The 18,633-nt window shown below is 44.7% G+C and overlaps 1 protein-coding gene across 1 annotated transcript; it reads right to left on the reverse strand.

Moving 5' to 3' along the window:
- Positions 1–7,058: 7,058 nt before the first annotated feature.
- Positions 7,059–9,599, reverse strand: LOC114440187 (piggyBac transposable element-derived protein 4-like). Its single transcript, XM_028412493.1, has 2 exons — positions 8,469–9,599; positions 7,059–8,363 (listed from the first exon to the last, which is right to left on the reverse strand). The coding sequence occupies exons 1-2, from the start codon at positions 9,199–9,201 to the stop codon at positions 7,396–7,398; spliced, it is 1,701 nt and encodes a 566-aa protein (XP_028268294.1). The 5' UTR covers positions 9,202–9,599; the 3' UTR covers positions 7,059–7,395.
- Between the last annotated feature and the right edge of the window lie 9,034 nt (positions 9,600–18,633).

Below are 18,633 nucleotides of genomic sequence, written 5' to 3' on the forward strand. Positions count from 1 at the left end.
ACTAACTGAAAATCACACTACACGTGGCAAAACTAGAAAAGCAAAACTAGGAAACTTAGCGAGGGTTCAAAAACATAACATGAACAAAGAAACTACCTGGAGCATAGCATAACATGGCATGGTATGGACGAGACATAGAATGACACAAAGCCCACACAGACGAGACGAACTAGCAAGGACAAAGGGGAAGACACAGACTATATACAAAGGGACCAGGGAAGACAACGAGGCACAGGTGACGCACATGAGGGCAGGGCTGGTAATCAACCAGGAGGGAAAACACAGGAAGCAAAACTCAAGACAATACACAGGGAGGACAGGACTACCAAAGTAAAACAGGAAACACAAAACAAGACTAGACAACTAGAAACACAAAACAAGACTAGACAACTAGACAACTCGAACACAAAACAAGACTAGACAACTAGACAACTCGAACACAAAACAAGACTAGACAACTAGACAACTAGAACACAAAACAAGACTAGACAACTAGACAACTAGAACACAAAACAAGACTAGACAACTAGACAACTAGAAACACAAAACAAGACTAGACAACTAGACAACTAGACAACTAGAAACACAAAACACAAACCCAAGGAAACAAAACACCAGAACTACAGGAAAATAACAACAACTAAACACAGATTAAACTAAAAACCCAAAACAAGGAAAACAAAACCATAAATAAACACCAGGTCATGACAGAACCCCCCCTTCAAGGAACGGCTCCCAGACGTTCCTAAAAACACAAAACAAGGGTTGCAAACAAAAATACAGGGAGCCAGAGTTCAAAAGTTTCAGAAACCAAGAAAAAACTCAAGGTCCCAGAGTTCATGAAGGCCCTGGCCATGGGCCAACAGGGGCAACGGAGACAGAGGTCCCATAAAAAAAAGTCTGGGGTGCTTGGGGGGGCAGAGTCAGAAATGGAGGGGGCAGGGACCCTCCAGGGTCCGGGCAGAACACCAGCGCCGAAGACGAGGCAGAAGACCCTCCAGGGTCCAGACAGGAAGCCAGAGCCAAAGACGAAGCAGAAGGCCCTCCAGGGTCCCGACAGGAAGCCAGAGACGAAACCAGAGCGGGGGACCCTCCAGGGTCCCGACAGGAAGCCAGAGACGAAACCAGAGCGGGGGACCCACCAGGGTCCCGACAGGAAGCCAGAGACGAAACCAGAGCGGGGGACCCTCCAGGGTCCCGACAGGAAGCCAGAGACGAGGACGAAGCCCTGGGCGGCACCGGAAGGGATGGCGTCATCTGGAGCCCGCCCTCTGGCGGCACCGGAAGGGATGACGTCATCTGGAGCCCGCCCTCTGGCGGCACCGGAAGGGATGACGACATCTGGAGCCCGCCCTCTGGCGGCACCGGAAGGGATGACGACATCTTGTGCCCGCCCCTGGGCAGCACCGGAAGGGATGGCGTCATCTGGAGCCCGCCCTCTGGCGGCACCGGAAGGGATGACGACATCTTGTGCCCGCCCCTGGGCGGCCCCGGAAGGGATGGCGTCATCTGGAGCCCGCCCTCTGGCGGCACCGGAAGGGATGACGTCATCTGGAGCCCGCCCTCAGGAGTTGGGGCTGGGTCGAGGACTGGGCGGGGAAACCAGGGGGGCAGCATGGGGGCCACAGGCGCCGGGAACTCCTCCATGTCCGTGAACGCCCTGGCATAATGGAGGTGGAGCCAAGGGTTAGCGCTCAACGCTAGATCCATCTGGGCTCTGAGCTGTTGCTTAAGGTTCCACAGCTCCCCCAGCTGCTGCAGAAGTGAAATCCTCTGGTCCACCAACTGCCTCACCTCCCTCCTGTCCGCGGGAGGTGAGGGCAGGTGATCCACCCGGTCGAGCTCAGCTTGGAGCTTCCTCCTAAGCTGGTTGGCCTGGCCAAGCACTTTGTTATATGGTCTGGCTGCGGTGCTGCCACGAATTTGACCCTTCGCCAACACACAGGAAATGGATGTATTTGTGGCTGTATCTCCCACATACTTCATCCTTGGACATCCTTGGATCTTCATGTGGACCGGTGTGGGTGGGGCAATGCCGCGAAGGTGACTCTTGGCCACCATAGAGAACACTGCTGTGTTTCTTGATTTTTTAACCCTACCCACCTCTTACTATATCGTAACATCAGCCCCTGTGCACCTTTTCATATCACCTTCTCATCATATGTGGGTGTGGCCACATAGCTCAGCAGCGCCCCCTAGAATGAGATCTGAGTCCCCGTTTGACCTACAGACATGAAAATTGGCACACATATGTCTTTTTCAGGTGGATTTGTCCAATCCACCTGAAAATTGGTCTGATTACTCTTAAGGCATTAGGGACCAAAAGTTATCAAAAACGCAGCACTTTGTCATATGGTCTGGCTGTGGCGCCGCCACGAATTTGACCCTTTGCCAACGCACAGGAAATGGATGTATTTGTGGCTGTATCTCTGTCATTCTGAACAGATTGATATAACCATATGCACATGCGGGCGTGGCCACATGGCTCGCCAGCGCTCCCCTATATTGAGATGTTCAATTCCATTCAGTTTTATTTATATAGTGCATTTTACAAGAAATTTACAGAAATTGTCTCAAAGCGCTTCACAGAAACTCAGAGCGTGAGACCCAAAACTCGAACCCCCCTAAGAGCACTGTGGCAAGGAAAAACTCCCTTTAAGAGGAAGAAACCTTGAGCAGGACCCGTCAACTTAAGGGGGAACCAGTCCTGCTGCTAGTCGGCTGGGTAGAAGAGGAGAAGAAGAGGGAGACAGGACAGAGAGGATGAAGGAGAGAGAGAGAGAGAGAGAGAGAGGAGCAAACATGCAGCAAACATGATACAGTGATTATATTATAATGGATATCTATATATATATCTTCAGTCCATAAGTAGTAATAGTAATTTGATAGTAATCAAAGCAAAGATGAGCGGCAGGGGCTGATTAAGTCAATGAGCACAGGAGAGTTCAGGGGCCGGACTGCAGGTCAGCATGCAGATCTTGAGACCTGCAAAGAGAGAGAGCAAGAGCGAGGCACAAAACTACGAGGAAGACAGTAAACACAGATTATGAGACGTTATTACCAGTGTGAGCCAGACTAAGGAGAGTAGAGGAGAGGTCAGAGGGTGAGAGGGAAACTGCTCAGTGGGTCATGTTTGTGTCCCCCAACAACGTAGGCCTAGAGCAGCATAGCTGTGCTAAAAGTTAAGATTTTATCAGCCCTATGACACCTGTTATACCTGTGGCTGAGGCGACTGTAACTATACCTACCAGCCCTACACACTAGGTCTAAGGCTAACTATACGCCTTACTAAACAGAAAAGTTTTAAGTCTAGTCTTAAAGGTGGAGGCAGTGTCTGCCTCTCGGACCAAGACTGATAACTGGTTCCATAATAGTGGTGCCTGGTAGCTAAAAGCTTGTCCTCCCATTCTACTTTTATGAATCCTAGGAACTACAAGTAAACATGCACTCAGAGATCTGAGTGTCCTATTAGGAACATATGGTACAATCAGGTCCTGCAGATACAATGGAGCAAGTCCATGAAGAGCCTCGTAGGTTAGAAGAAGGATCTTGAAGTGTATTCTTGAGTCCACTGGGAGCCAGTGAAGAGACGCTAGAACAGGAGAGATATGATCCCTTTGGCTGCTTCCTGTCACAACTCTAGCTGCTGTGTTCTGGATCAGCTGCAGACTGTTGATGGAGTAATGTGGACATCCAGACAATAAAGAGTTGCAGTAGTCTAGTCTTGAAGTGACAAAAGCATGGATGAGCTTTTTAGCATCACTCTGAGAGAGGATGCTCCTGATCTTAGTAGAAAGAAAAGGTGAAAGAAAGCGGTCTTGGAGACCTGTTTAATATGAGAGACAAACGACATGTCTTGATCAAAGATAACTCTGAGGTTCCTCACAGTCATACTGGAGGCCAAAGTAATTCCATCCAGAGAGAAAGTATTATCTGATAAACTAGTTCTGAGATCTTTAGGTCCAAAAACAATGATCTCAGTCTTGTCCGAGTTTAATAGTAAAAAGTTGGAGGTTATCCAGTCCTTTATGACCTTTAGACATGCCTGTAGTCTGACTAGCGGCTCAGTTTCTTCAGGCTTCATGGATAAATACAGCTGGGTGTAATCCGTTTCAGTGATCAGATATTTGAGTTGTACCACGGACCTAGCCTCTTCTGATTTGTAGTTTTCTTCCTCAGGAGTAATATTTAAGTTGGTACCCCCTGTTGCAGTTTCACCTACACACACGAAAATTGGTACACGTGTATCAGCTCTAGACGACAAAAAAAGTCTCTTGGAGGTATCCTCTAAAACGCACAGGAAGTCCGCCATTTTGAAAAACCCTCGCCATTTTGCATTTCTCCACTCCCCATACTTTAGTGAACTCCTCCTATCCTAGGGGATTTGTCCAATCCACCTGCAAATTCATCTGGTTACTCTTAAAGCATTAGGGACCAAAAGTTTTAAAAAACGCAGCACTTCGTCACACGGTCTGGCTGTGGCGCCACCACGAAGTTGTCCCTTCGCCAACGCACAGGAAACAGATGTTTTTGTGGCTGTATCTCCCACATACTTCATCCTAGGTGGATGAAACTTTACAGTCATGCTGAACATCTGAGTCTGATGCATTGATATGCTGATATGCTACAGTCACTGTGCCACCTACTGGCTGGAGGACCTGTCTTTTGTATGTGTTTTTTGGTGTCCTTTTCTGCCCTGCAGACCACAGCTCGTGCCGGTACTGGGGAAAGAGAAGACTTGGGATGATAGGGGATGTGGCAGCTGCTGGTCCCGCAGACCGCAAGCAGCTTTAATCTTATCTTATTGTTTATAACTGCAGAGACACATCACCGAGAAATCTATAGCTCTGTGCCAATGTATCATTCTGTTATTCATTGTTCTGTCAGTGGTGATGGTGACCGGCCTTCTGAGATGCAGGTCATCTTCCAGGCTCCTTTGAATGCATCACTATAGTGGAAGAAGGAGAACTCTCCTCTGGACATCTGTGAGATTCTTGAAATCATATTGCCGGTCCTTACGCTGTGCACTTGTAGCCGTCCTTTGAAGAGGTCCAGTGTTTTCTCTAGCTACTCCAACTTCCTCTGCTGAGTGGCTTTTATGACCTGTAATCCTCAGCAGAAAGACTGTAAAATACATGTGCTGGAAGAAAAGAGTCATCCCCGATGTGCTGGGGATGAAATGCCTGGCTCTGTCAAAGCACAGCCAATTTGGCTCAAATTTATATATTTATATTGTACGACTGTGCTTAGTCCAAACAATGGGCTGCTGTCTACAAAATCAGCACAGGTACTGTAAGTGAGATGACTTTGTCCCAGGAGAAGTGGCCAGAGGAGGCCTGATGATGAGAGATGACAGAGTATCAGAGCTTGACATCACAGATAGGAGTGATGTGCTCATCAAGGAAGGTCACACAGATGTCTTTCCACAAACCCTGCCACCTTCTGACAGACCTGGATTAACCAAGCATGTGGGACACCTCCCTCAGGGGAGGTGGACCACCAAGAAGGAGGTGGGTGTACAGAGCAGTAGCTCGGGGGATCTGTGGCAGGATCATTTGTGAAAGTCTCCAGGGGCGACATAGATGTGCACAAACTGCAGCAAATACTGGAAACAGCATGTTATGATAGTGATGGATTAAAGGGAGTAAGAGTTTGATCAAGATCCTTAGATTACACATATTAAAGAATGAGCTTTAGTTGCACTCTGCAACTAAATCCAATTACAGAGATAAACGGAATTAACAAATGATTAGCATCATTAGCACCAGCTAATAAACAAGAGTCAATTAGGAGAGCAAAAGACAAAGTGACTGTGTAACTCAAGAAATGTTTTTTGGAGACATTTTGCCACTCCCCCAAATGGCTTCTTCAGTTGAGCAGAAAGAACTCTCAAAATTGACAAAGAAGCACTAAAGGCTAAAGAGACCAAAGTGGATGAACATTCCATCCCATCTCAGCTTCTCTAAGATGTTATTCCTCTGATAGGAGACTCCATATTAGGCCAGATCAACCTGTCTCTGGCAACAGGATATGTACCACAGACTTTTAAAACTGCTGTGATCATATCTATACTTAAAAAAACCTTCACTGGGCCCAGACAACTTAGCAAATTTTGGACCGATCTCCAACCCCACCTTTATTTCTAAGATACTTAAAGAGCAGTTTTAAGTCAGTTAAATGACCACCTACATAGGAACAGTCTGCTTGATGTGTTCCAGTCTGGATTCAGAGCCCACCAAAGCACAGAAACAGCACTGGTTAAAGTTACTAATGACCTCCTCATGGCATCAGAACATGGACCTGTCTCTGTACTTGTTCTACTGGATCTCAGTGGTGCCTTTGACACTGTAGATCACAACATTTTATTACACAGATTAGAATTCTAATCTATAGGCTAATCTAGGTTATATCTAATACATTATTTTATTTAGAATCACAAATGAAAGAAAAACTACAGTGGTCATTGTCTTTTCACTTTACACGTAAATCTGCTGTGTGTTCATGGCATGTTCACGGCTTACAGCGGATTTTAGACATCATCTAGCAACAAGCAATTCTATTTTCAGATTGGCTGAGAAATTCTATTTTCTGATTGGCGATAGGTCACTAATTCCCGCCAGGTGTAACAGACTTTAGACATGTGTTTAAGGACATAAAGGACTGAAAAACCTCTAATTTTTTTACTATTTAAAATCTTTGTTAGGCGGACATTTTGGGTGAACTTAGGAAATTTTAGGATAGGCAAAAATAGCCCAGGTGCTTCAGCCTATTCCCCTTTTGGCTTTGAGGTGAATTGTGTAATTGTATTATATAGTGCATTGTATAAAACCAAAAATAAAATTATTAATTCAATCATTCATTCAAAGTATAGTACAAATATGGACACAATAGCAAAATGTTCAAATGTTCACGTACTGCGTCACTTCCTGTTTCGACACTGTCCTGTTTGTTCACTTGGTGTGCGCTGTTGGTGCTACGGACTTTCTGCATTAGACATATTGTGTTTGCTTTTATTGTGGTAATACACAAGCACCGTAGTGTTAGAGTTAACCCTCCTGTTGTCCTCATATCCTCTATACACCCCGTGTCCTCCCGGTCAAAATGACCCGTCTTCACTAAATCCACAATAATATAAGCAGTTTATTCGATTTTTAAACACCAAATTTTATTTTGCTTGAAGAAACATTAACCACAAAACATGTAAATACTTGAGTTTTCCCTTTTCACCTGCATTTCTATAGTTTTAGAAACAAAACAAATATTCAAAAAGGAATATCGAATGCCTCTTAATTCATCGCAATGAGTTAGATTCTTCTGATTTTTTTGCCAGTGAACAATGTAAGAAAATATACAATCCAAAAAACAATATAACCCAACTAAACAACAATAATTCAACTAATTAGCACATGTAGGGCAGTATGCAAATGCACAGCTCTTGCAGATATATTTCTTACACCTACTGCACACAGTATGTGTTTTACAGTCCTTCTTTGGCGGGCAGAACTGACATCTCTTTCTTTTACTTGCCCCGGCTGGGGCAGTGGCTGTGGCAGCTGGATCCTCAGGTTGATCAGGGGTTCCTGCACTCTGTATAGCTTTGACAACTGCTGCAGAGGCTTCTGTGCGGGGGAAATGCTTCCTCCTTTCAATAAGTGGTGTTACAAGTGCCTTTCCTAACTGCTCCAGGAACACCCTCCTCTTGTTCTGCTTACGAGGCATCCAGGTTGGGTTGATCTCTCTCCAAATCACAAAGGCATTGTAAGAGGAAACATCAATGATGTTGTGGAAGATGACCAGGGGCCAGCGGGCAGTCATCCTTCTGCAGCTGTAGGTTCCAATCACCTTATCTAGATTGTCCACACCCCCTTTGTTACAGTTGTAGTCTAGGATGATGGATGGCTTCCTGTCCTCACGATCACTAATGCCAGCATCTGTGTGTAGTGTGCTCAGAAGTACTACATTCTTATTTTTCTTTGGGATGTAGGACACTAGGGTGGTGGTGGGTGTGAAGGCAAACTTGGATGAGAAGACCTCTCTCTCCTTTGTTGCAAGCAGTGCAGGTGGGAGCTCAGGCTTGTTCTTTCGAACTGTGCCAACCATGGTTATCTTCCTCTTCAGGAGCTGCTGTCCGAGTTCATAAGAGGTGAAAAAATTGTCACATGTCACATTGTGACCCCTCAGTCCCTCTGTCACATCAAGCACTACTCTCATCCCCTGGTTCTTCTCTGGACCTCCACTGGTCAGCTTCCCAGTGTAGACTTGCATCTTCCAAGCGTAGCTTGATTTGGCATCGCAAGCCACCCATGACTTGATCCCATATTTTGCTGGCTTGCTGGGCATATACTGGCGGAAAGGACAACGACCTTTGGACAGAGATTAGCATCAATAATTTGTATCTGAGTCACAGAAAACAGTCATATAATTCAATAGTGAAAATCACTTTTATTAGAAATATGAAAATAAATTACCTCTAAATGGAACCAGTTGCTCATCCACTGTTACATCAGGCCCTGGGTTGTAGAGGTAGGGCAGCCGCTCCACCCACTTATCCCAGACCTCTCTTATGGCTGCAAGTTTGTCTGTCACACGTCTCGCTGGTCTTGACTCGCGGTTATCAAAACGTAGCAGTCTTGAATAGGTGTGAAAGAGTTTGAGTGGCATTGTAGCTCGGAAAATTGGCCTTCCACTCTCTGCATCCCATAGACTGGCTGCAGCCTCACCTCGGGACCTGTAAACACCTGCTAAGATGAGCAGCCCTAAGTAGGCCCGCAGATCAGTCTCATCCATCTTTTTCCAGCTGTCTCCATTTTTGCGAAAACCCTCCAGATTTGTCATCTCCAGGATTATTTTTTCTATTGCTGGTGTGATGAACAGGTAGAATGTAGAGACAATGTCATGGGCATGAGAAACAGCATATCTTGTGGGTCCTGGGGTCATCTTTATGACATTTTGTTCTGCCTCCCTGCCATGTTGGTCATATGCTTCCGAGAACCATGTTATTTTGCTGTTTTTTGAAAGGAAAGTCTCTCTTTCAGCTTCAGCATTTTCTTCTTCTTCTGAAGATGATTCATCATGCTCTGGGTTGTATTCCTCCCCATCTTCTTCTTCTGATACCACTTCCTCCTCTGAATCAGAGTTGTCTTGCTGGACATCTGAAAAAATCAGCTCCAGAGCCTTTTGGACGTTATAACGTGCACTCATGGCTTCAGCACAGAGAGATATGGGGGTAATGTCATCTGCAGCACCTTTATAACTTCTGGAAATCCACAGATCAAAGGCACTGTCCACGAGAACTCTTGTCTTATTTACGTCTGCTACTGATTGTTTACGTCTGCTACTGATTGATCTGAGGCAGAACTAAAACATTCTCACATTCTGTTGTGTGTAAATAACTCTGTGACTGTGATTTTAGTTGAATTTCACTGTTGGGTCATTTTGACCCGAAGACCACCTTTGTACCTTTTTTTGTACAGCATACATGATAGTGTGAACAAAGGCAACAATTCACTTTTTTTAAAGTTTGGGTCAATCTAGGAAAAGTCATAAAATTTCAAGTACAAAAATTATCATTAAGGTCATTTTTTGGGGTTTTTAAACACAGTAGCGGGTCATTTTGACCCGAGGACAACAGGAGGGTTAAGTGCACCAGTTTCTGGGTTCCCTTCTCGTTTACCACTGTAGCGAAGCTTACCGTAACTTAGCGGTTAGCATTAGCGCTTAGCATGGCTTCTTCCACTCGCTCTGCATCTCCCTCTCCTGCTCACTGCACGGTGTGTGACATGTTCAGTTACTCCTCTGCCTCCTTTAGTGAGCATGAGGTGTGCACAAAGTGTAGTTTATTCACAGTCTTGGAGGCGAGGCTAAGCGAGTTAGAGGGTCGGCTCCGCATGTTAGATAATAGACCTGTAGCCGCAGCAGCTAGCCAGCAGCAGTTAGCCTGTGCGGACCAGCCTGCCTTAGCTGATGTTGTCCGCACCCCGGCAGCCCCTGAGCAGCCGGGAAGTCAGAGAGGTTGGGTGGCGGTTCGAAGGAAGCGTAGCCCGAAACAAAGGCCCGTGGTTCACCACCAGCCGCTTGACATATCGAACCGTTTTTCCCCACTCGGCGACACACCCGCTGAGAAGCCGACCCTGGTTATTGGCGACTCTGTTCTGCGGCATGTAAAGCCGACACCAGCGGCTATAGTTAAGTGCATCCCGGGGGCCAGAGCGGGCGACATAGAGGGTAGCCTGAAGCTGCTGGCGAGAGATAAGCATAAATACAGTAGGATTATAATTCACGTCGGTGTTAATGACACCCGGCTTCGCCAGTCAGAGGTCACTAAAGTTAATATTGAGTCGGTGTGTAATTTAGCTAAAACCATGTCGGACTCCGTAGCGTTCTCTGGTCCCCTCCCGAATCTGACCAGTGATGACATGTTTAGCCGCATGTCCTCGCTCCGTCGCTGGCTGTCATGGTGGTGTCCAGAAAATAACGTGGCCTTTATAGATAACTGGGAAACTTTCTGGGGGAAACCTGGCCTTATTAGGAGAGACGGCATCCATCCCACCCAGGGTGGTGCAGCTCTGATTTCTAGCAACATAGCCAAGTTTATTAGACCAACCTGACAACCCAGGGTCGAGGCCAGGAGGCAGAGTCGCTGTCCTACACACCTCTCTGCTGCTTCTGGAGGACTGCCGCCCTCAGTTAGAAACACATTAAACACAAATACACATAGAAACACTAAGCTTAATAATGTTATTGAAGTGGTGACGGTCACACGTCCTCCCACAGTTCATCAAGCACACAAGTTAAGATATATTAATCATAATAACCTCATAAAAATACACACTAACACACACAAACACATAGAACAAGGTAACAGAACACTCAGGTGTGGATTGTTTAACATACGATCCCTCCACTCTAAGTCGCTCTTAGTTAATGATTTAATTGTTGATCATCACACTGATATACTTTGTCTCACTGAGACTTGGTTACAGGATGAAGAATATGTTGCTTTAAATGAATCAACTCCGTCCTGTTATATTAACTGTCATGTTCCTAGAGTTACAGGTCGCGGAGGAGGAGTGGCAGCAATCTACCGCTCCAGTCTTCAGATGAATCCTAAACCTAAGTCTACTCATACTTCTTTTGAGAGTCTCACTCTCAGCCTGTCTCACGGAAGCTGGAAGAAGTCAGAATTTGTTTTACTCGTCGTAGTGTATCGTCCACCTGCTGCTGCTTATTCAGAGTTCCTGCTGGAGTTTTCAGACTTCTTATCAAGTTTAGTGCTTAGCACAGATAAAGTCATTATAGTGGGTGACTTTAACATTCATATGGACGTCGACTCCGACAGTCTGAAGATTGCCTTCAACTCACTCTTGGATTCAGTTGGGTTCTCTCAGTTAGTAAATGAACCCACACACTGTCACAGTCACACCCTCGACCTGGTTCTCACCTACGGCCTGGAAGCTGAGAACCTGCTAGTGTGGTCTCAAAATCCTGTTCTTTCAGATCACTCATTAATAACTTTTGACTTCTCTCTTTCAGACCTACCAGCACCTGAGGAAAAGGTCTACTACAGCAGATGTCTGTCTGAAGACGCCGTAAAGCAGTTTAGGACAGCAATCCTACCAGTACTCCCCACAGTCCCAAGTACTGACGGGGGTACCAACTTAAATGTTACTCCTGCAGAGCTGGACCGCTTTGTCAACAACACTGCAGACACACTACACTCAGTCTTAAACAGGATTGCTCCACTGAAGAAGAAGAAAACTACAAACCAGAAGAGGCTAGCTCCGTGGTACAACTCAAACATCCGATCACTGAAACGGATTACACGTAGGATGGAGAGGATGTGGCAGTCCTCTAAATCAGATGACTCCCGGAGGATCTGGAGAGACAGTCTGCTGACGTATAAGAAGGCCCTTCGTAAAGCCAGGACAGCCTACTATTCATCACTAATAGAAGAAAACAAGAACAACCCGCGCTTTCTCTTTAACGCCGTGGCCAGGCTGACAAAGAGCCACAGCTCTGTGGAGCCTCGCATTCCTGCAGCTCTTAGTAGTGAAGACTTCATGAGCTTCTTCACTGATAAAATCACCACTATTAGAGGACAAATCAACCACAATCTCTCTGTGACCGCTGAGGATACACCGCCACTTCTGGAAATGGATCCTGATCTAACTCTGGACTGCTTCGCGCCCATCGGCCTCCCTGAGCTGACCACCAGCATCAGCAAGTCTAAACCTACTACCTGTCTTCTGGATCCGATCCCTTCACAGCTCCTCAAGGATGCTATTCCCCTGATCGGAGACTCTATATTAGGACAGATCAACTTGTCTCTGGAAACAGGATATGTACCACAGGCTTTTAAAACTGCTGTGATCATTCCGATACTTAAAAAACCTTCACTGGACCCGGACGTCCTAGGAAACTACAGACCGATCTCCAACCTCACCTTTATCTCCAAACTACTCGAAAGAGCTGTTGTAAGTCAGCTAAACGACCACCTGTGTAGTAACAGTCTGTTTGATGCTTTCCAGTCTGGTTTCAGAGCCCATCACAGCACAGAAACAGCACTGCTTAAAGTCACCAATGACCTCCTCATGGCATCGGACCGGGGTCTCGTCTCTGTACTCGTTCTACTGGATCTCAGTGCTGCCTTCGACACCGTAGACCATCGCATCCTGCTACACAGATTGGAACACGAGATCAGGATTACAGGAACAGCACTGCGCTGGTTTAAATCATATTTATCTGACAGATTTCATTTTGTTCACACTAACGATGTGTCTTCCACAGGTACAAGGGTTAACCACGGTGTTCCACAGGGTTCTGTGCTCGGACCGATCCTGTTCACCCTCTACATGCTCCCTCTAGGATACATCATCCAGAAGCACGGCATAAACTTTCATTGTTATGCTGATGATACCCAGCTGTATTTATCCATGAAGCCTGAAGAAACGGAGCCGCTAGTCAGACTACAGGCGTGTCTAAAGGACATAAAGGACTGGATGTCCTCCAACTTTTTACTATTAAACTCGGACAAGACTGAGGTCATTGTTTTTGGACCGAAACATCTCAGAACTAGTTTATCAGATAATACTCTCTCCCTGGATGGAATTACTCTGGCCTCCAGTACGACTGTGAGGAACCTTGGAGTTATCTTTGATCAAGACATGTCGTTTGTCTCTCATATTAAGCAGGTCTCCAGGACCGCTTTCTTTCACCTGCGTAATATTACTAAGATCAGGAGCATCCTCTCTCAGAGTGATGCTGAAAAGCTCATCCATGCTTTTGTCACTTCAAGACTGGACTACTGCAACTCTTTATTGTCAGGATGTCCACATTACTCCATCAACAGTCTGCAGCTGATCCAGAACGCAGCAGCTAGAGTTCTGACAGGAAGCAGCCAAAGGGATCATATCTCTCCTGTCCTAGCGTCTCTTCACTGGCTCCCAGTGGACTCAAGAATACACTTCAAGATCCTTCTTCTAACCTACAAGGCTCTTCATGGACTTGCTCCGTTGTATCTGCAGGACCTGATTGTACCATATGTTCCTAATAGGACACTCAGATCTCTGAGTGCAGGTTTACTAGTAGTTCCTAGGATTCATAGAAGTAGAATGGGAGGACGAGCTTTCAGCTATCAGGCACCGCTATTATGGAACCAGTTACCAATCTGGGTCCGAGAGGCAGACACTGCCTCCACCTTTAAGACTAGACTTAAAACTTTTCTGTTTAGTAAGGCGTACAGTTAGCCTTAGACCTAGTGTGTAGCACAGCTATGCTGCTCTAGGCCTACGTTGTCGGGGGGCACAAACATGATCCACTGAGCAGTTTCCCTCTCACCCTCTAACCTCTCCTTTTCTCTCCTTAGTCTGGCTCACACTGGTCTCAAGACCTGGATGATGACCTGCAGTCCGGCCCGTGAAGTCTCTCTTGCTCTACGTTGTCGGGGGGCACAAACACGATCCTCTGAACACCCTCTGACCTCTCCTCCACTCTCCTTAGTCTGGATCATACTGGGTAATATCGTCTCATAATCTGTGTTAACTGTCTTCCTTGTAGTTCTGTGCCTCGCTCTCGCTCTCTCTCTTTGCAGGTCTCAAGACCTGCATACTGACCTGCAGTCTCTCCTGTGCTCATCGACTTCACTAGCCCCTGCTGCTCATCTTTACTATCAAATTACTATTCCTACTTATGGACCGACGATATATATAGATATCTATTACAATATAATCACTGTTTCATCTTGCTGTCATGTTTGCTCTGTACTGTATCATGTTTGTATCATGTTTGCTCCTCTCTCCCTCTCTCTCTTTCTCCTTCATCCTCTCTCTCTCTCTCTCTCTCTCTCTCCCTCATCCTCTCTGACTAGCAGCAGGACTGGTTCCCCCTTAAGTTGACGGGTCCTGCTCAAGGTTTCTTCCTCTTAAAGGGAGTTTTTCCTTGCCACAGTGCTCTTAGGGGGGTTCCTGTGAAGCGCTTTGAGACAATGTCTGATTGTAATATGCGCTATATAAATAAAACTGAATTGAATTGAATTGAATAAACATGAGCTGTGTAGCCTGTATGCCTTTACTATAAAAGGCAAAAATCAACAGGAAATTCCTCTGGCTTGCAGCAATACACAGTCCTCTGAGATGTCTGCTAATAAATACAAGACAGCATAGTGTTTTGTCCTTTAGAACAGGGTGGAGTTCCGTTCACATTATTCACAGGAACAATGGCACGTGGCAGGAACCGATTTCTGGACATGGCTGAGGATGGATTCTCTTTCAATATGAATTTTAGGCAAACAACTGTGGAGGCATCCAATCTGAGCTCAGTGAGTATTCAGACTGGGCAATTCTTTATACTTTGAAATGAGAATGTGATGTTAAGTGTTCACATTGTCAGATGTCTGCCAAAAGCACTTTAAGATTTGATCCTGTTACTATGAACTCTTTTTTACAACTGTTGTTACAAACTGTTGGATGTAAAATTGGCATGGTTGTTGTTGGAGTAACACATCACATAAATGTTAGCACACATATACAACACAGACAACAGTAAAAACGAATGCAGATCCAGTATCGCAGCTGCATCGCACACACAGTAACTGAAGATCACAACTTGTGTTCTGGGCTACCCATGACTATTACACAATCAGTCTGGGTAGTACGCTATGTCTCTGTGGTTATATGACTAATTCAGCACAACTGGAAGCAAAATAAGTGTTTTTTTGTAGGATGATCTATATTATAGCACCTTCATCTTCAGGCACGTGCAGGGGGGGTGCTAGTGCACCCGCCCCTTTAACTTTGATGCTGTTAGGGATGACCTTCTGGATCCTTTTATTCATCTTCCCAGGTTCTTTGATTAAGAAGAAGTGGACAATATCTGGTCTCAGAATTACAATAATTATATATTATAATTATATAATTATTCTAACAATAAAGAAGCAAATTCTGAGTCACACAAACAGAGATGGTACCCCAGAGGTACCATAAAATCATGTCCTCCCCTAATCCTGCACCAATGGGGTTTTAGTTTAGTTTACCTTATTTGGTAATGGTTAAACCTGAGAGTCAGGAAAAAAACAGGAAGGAAATAGCAGGGGGTCCCACTCTGTTGATAATATGCTGAAGTTGAACATAATTTCCCCCACAGGAATGATCACTTTCCCATGAGAGTGACTTTATTACGCGGCATAAAAGCTTACACCTCTTCCCCCATGTATCACTTCAAGTCCTGAAATTTTATTTTATGTCGTGTGACAGTCAGTCTGTGTGGTCCAAAATAATAGTAAATGGACTGACATAATAATAACTTAGATCTACGTTGGTCAGTCACATCAAGATCAAGAAACCTTTATTAGTCCCACAATGGGGAAATTGCATTTTTGCAACGGCATACAGACAGCAAGGGATAAGTTAAGAAAAAGATATATACATTATAAAATAGACTACCAAACATGATCCACGACATGCCCTTTGTGCCCTGACGTGCCCTGTAGCTGAGCGCTGCTAAGCTGGGAGACGGTTGGCCACTGCTGGTGACGACACTGGGGCAGTAAACTGCTGGTCTGGTGAGCAGGTTCTGCAGCGCCGGTATGTTTGTGCACAGTGTAGTTTTCCAGGCTGACTGACAAAGTGAAGTGAGCCATGAGCGTCCAGTGTGACGTCTGACTGCACACACCTCTAACAAGATATAGCCGCGAGTTAACCAGACCACCGACAGCACCGCGTGTTCACAGCTGTAGCAATCAGCGACCTATCAGCCAATCAGAAAATAGAATTTCTTGTTGCCAGGTGAGGTCTGAGATTCAGCTGCAAGCACTGCACAGCAGACGTTATGGCATATAACAGGCCAGGAGTGAGAGACAGGGAGCGAGTTTCCTTATTGATCCCTCTCTTTATGTTTCAGTCACTTCATTTGAACTGCTTGTGTGTGCTGGTCAACACAAGCAGAAAAATCAGCACAGATTCACGGTGAACTAAGTTACCTGTTTTTTAGGAGGCTTTGAGTAATCTGTTTCTAATCTGTTTAATCTGATCTGTTCTGTGAAGTCTGTCTCTAAAATCTGACAGTCCAGCTGATGGTCTCATTGGGAATACAGTAGTTTTTGTGGTTAGGCTTATAGTCATTTTGGCAAAGAGGTAGAAAGTAACAGATGTAAACCTGTTTTGTTAGAATAATCTTGGTTGACATAACTTTTTTCTGTTCAGTTTGTTTTGTATTTGTCATCATTGCTTAAAATAAATCAGGAGTTTCAAATCATGAATTACATTTTTTTTTGTGATGTGAGATTTAGTTAGTAGGAGTGCAAAACTGAAAAGTGACAATCTTATGTCATGTAGACCAGAAAAGTGGGATTGTTAATGCTGTCCTTTTGTAGGTTCAGTCAAGAAATAAAACCCATGTTAACTGTTTTTATTCTGGTCCCAACTTAGTTGAGCTGGCCACATATGATAGCAGGCAACACAATTTGGCTTTAACCAGAGAACACCTGCTGTGTGGCAGTTCTCTTTTCCTGGGATTCCGTGGTCCACACAGGTACACCTGGGAACCTCTCTACAGGGTTGAGATCCTTGCTCAAGGGCAGCTGAGAGGTATGTAATGAGTGAGGGGCAACTGTTATTACCCACCATAGAGTCCTGCTGCTTCAACGTTTGGACAAATTCTCAGCTTATTAAGCTACATTTCACAAGTTCATGCTGACTCAAATAGATGCATTACATTGTATGTATTACATTAAACCACTGTACTACTCAGGTGTGTAGAAAATGTTCATTATGTGATATCAGAGTATATTTAAATGTAAAAATATAAGATAAATTCACAGTCAAGAGGATGAAAAAGAATTTGAGGATACACAGTTATAGTCATCAGTGCGTACAGCTCTGGTTGCAACTGCTTTTAACTTATTTATACCCAGAGACACACTGGCAGGCAAACCTAGAGTTGTCCAAAAAAATGCAGTAAAGGCCGCTGAATTAATAAAGGGCTATGAGCTTTTACCAGAGTTGTGAGAAGGCTGTGTTTATTTTAGCTGAGAGAACAAGTAGAGCCTGCACAGTCCCACGGTGGCTCCAGTGCATTTTACAGTACATATGTTCCTGTGCTGGGCTTGTTTGTTTTTGTGTGACTTATGCGCTTTATACCATTGTCGCTGTCAGTAAAAGGTTCTTGCAGCTGAAAAGGAAGGGCACTGAATTATAGAACAATTTGAAGGTCAGTGATAAAATACAGATTTTATTAGTTGTTTTTGCTCAATACTCTGTCTTCTTCTTCTTCTACTTCTTCTTCTTCTTCTTCTATTATTATTATTATTATTATTATTATTATTATTATTAGTAGTAGTAGTAGTAGTAGTAGTAGTAGTAGTATTGCATAAAATACACTTCAAAACACTGATTAAAATTTGTAAGATATTGGTTAATAATAAGCTGTTCAAGTGAGGGTGCCACCACTTGGCAACAATGCTGCTAACAGTGCTAATTCTAGCAAGAAGAAGCTAAAATATCTGGTGCTTAACATGCTAAATATGGTTATTAGATGAAAGCACATATTAGCTACATTACAACCAGGAAAATTAATTCACAACACGATGAGACACAGGCTGTGTCCGAAATCACCCCCTACTCTCTATAAAGGGCTAAATGGTAAAAATGGTAAATGGACTGTACTTATATAGCACTTTTCTGCCTACTCAGGTACTCAAAATGCTGTGGTGCAACACTGGGAGCAACTTAAGGTTAAGTGTCTTGCCCAAGATCTTGCCACTCACAGCTCTATATAACCTCACTGTACCATTATGCAGTATAAAAATTAGTGTAAAACAAATGGTCAATACAAAAGCATAATGTACCATCATCCATTGTACGGAATAGTAATGTGTCGTTTGTGAATGAAATGGCCCCTCAGAACCGGCTCTTTAAAGTGAATGATTAGAACAGGCTCCTACCTGGGAACCAGAGCCGTTTTTTTTTTTTTCTTTGATTTTTCTGTTGAAGCTGCACATGTTTGGTCAACTACACAATGTGTGTAGTGTCCACACTGAGCAGAGGTGAAGGGGGTATGGAAACAACACACACACACACACAAGCAGAAAGAAACAGAAGGGAGGAAGACACAAATGGGCAAGAAAGCAAGAGAGAGAAC

This window comes from Parambassis ranga, chromosome 8 (genome assembly GCF_900634625.1).
Source record: "Parambassis ranga chromosome 8, fParRan2.1, whole genome shotgun sequence".
In the NCBI taxonomy this organism is placed as follows: Eukaryota; Metazoa; Chordata; class Actinopteri; family Ambassidae; genus Parambassis; species Parambassis ranga.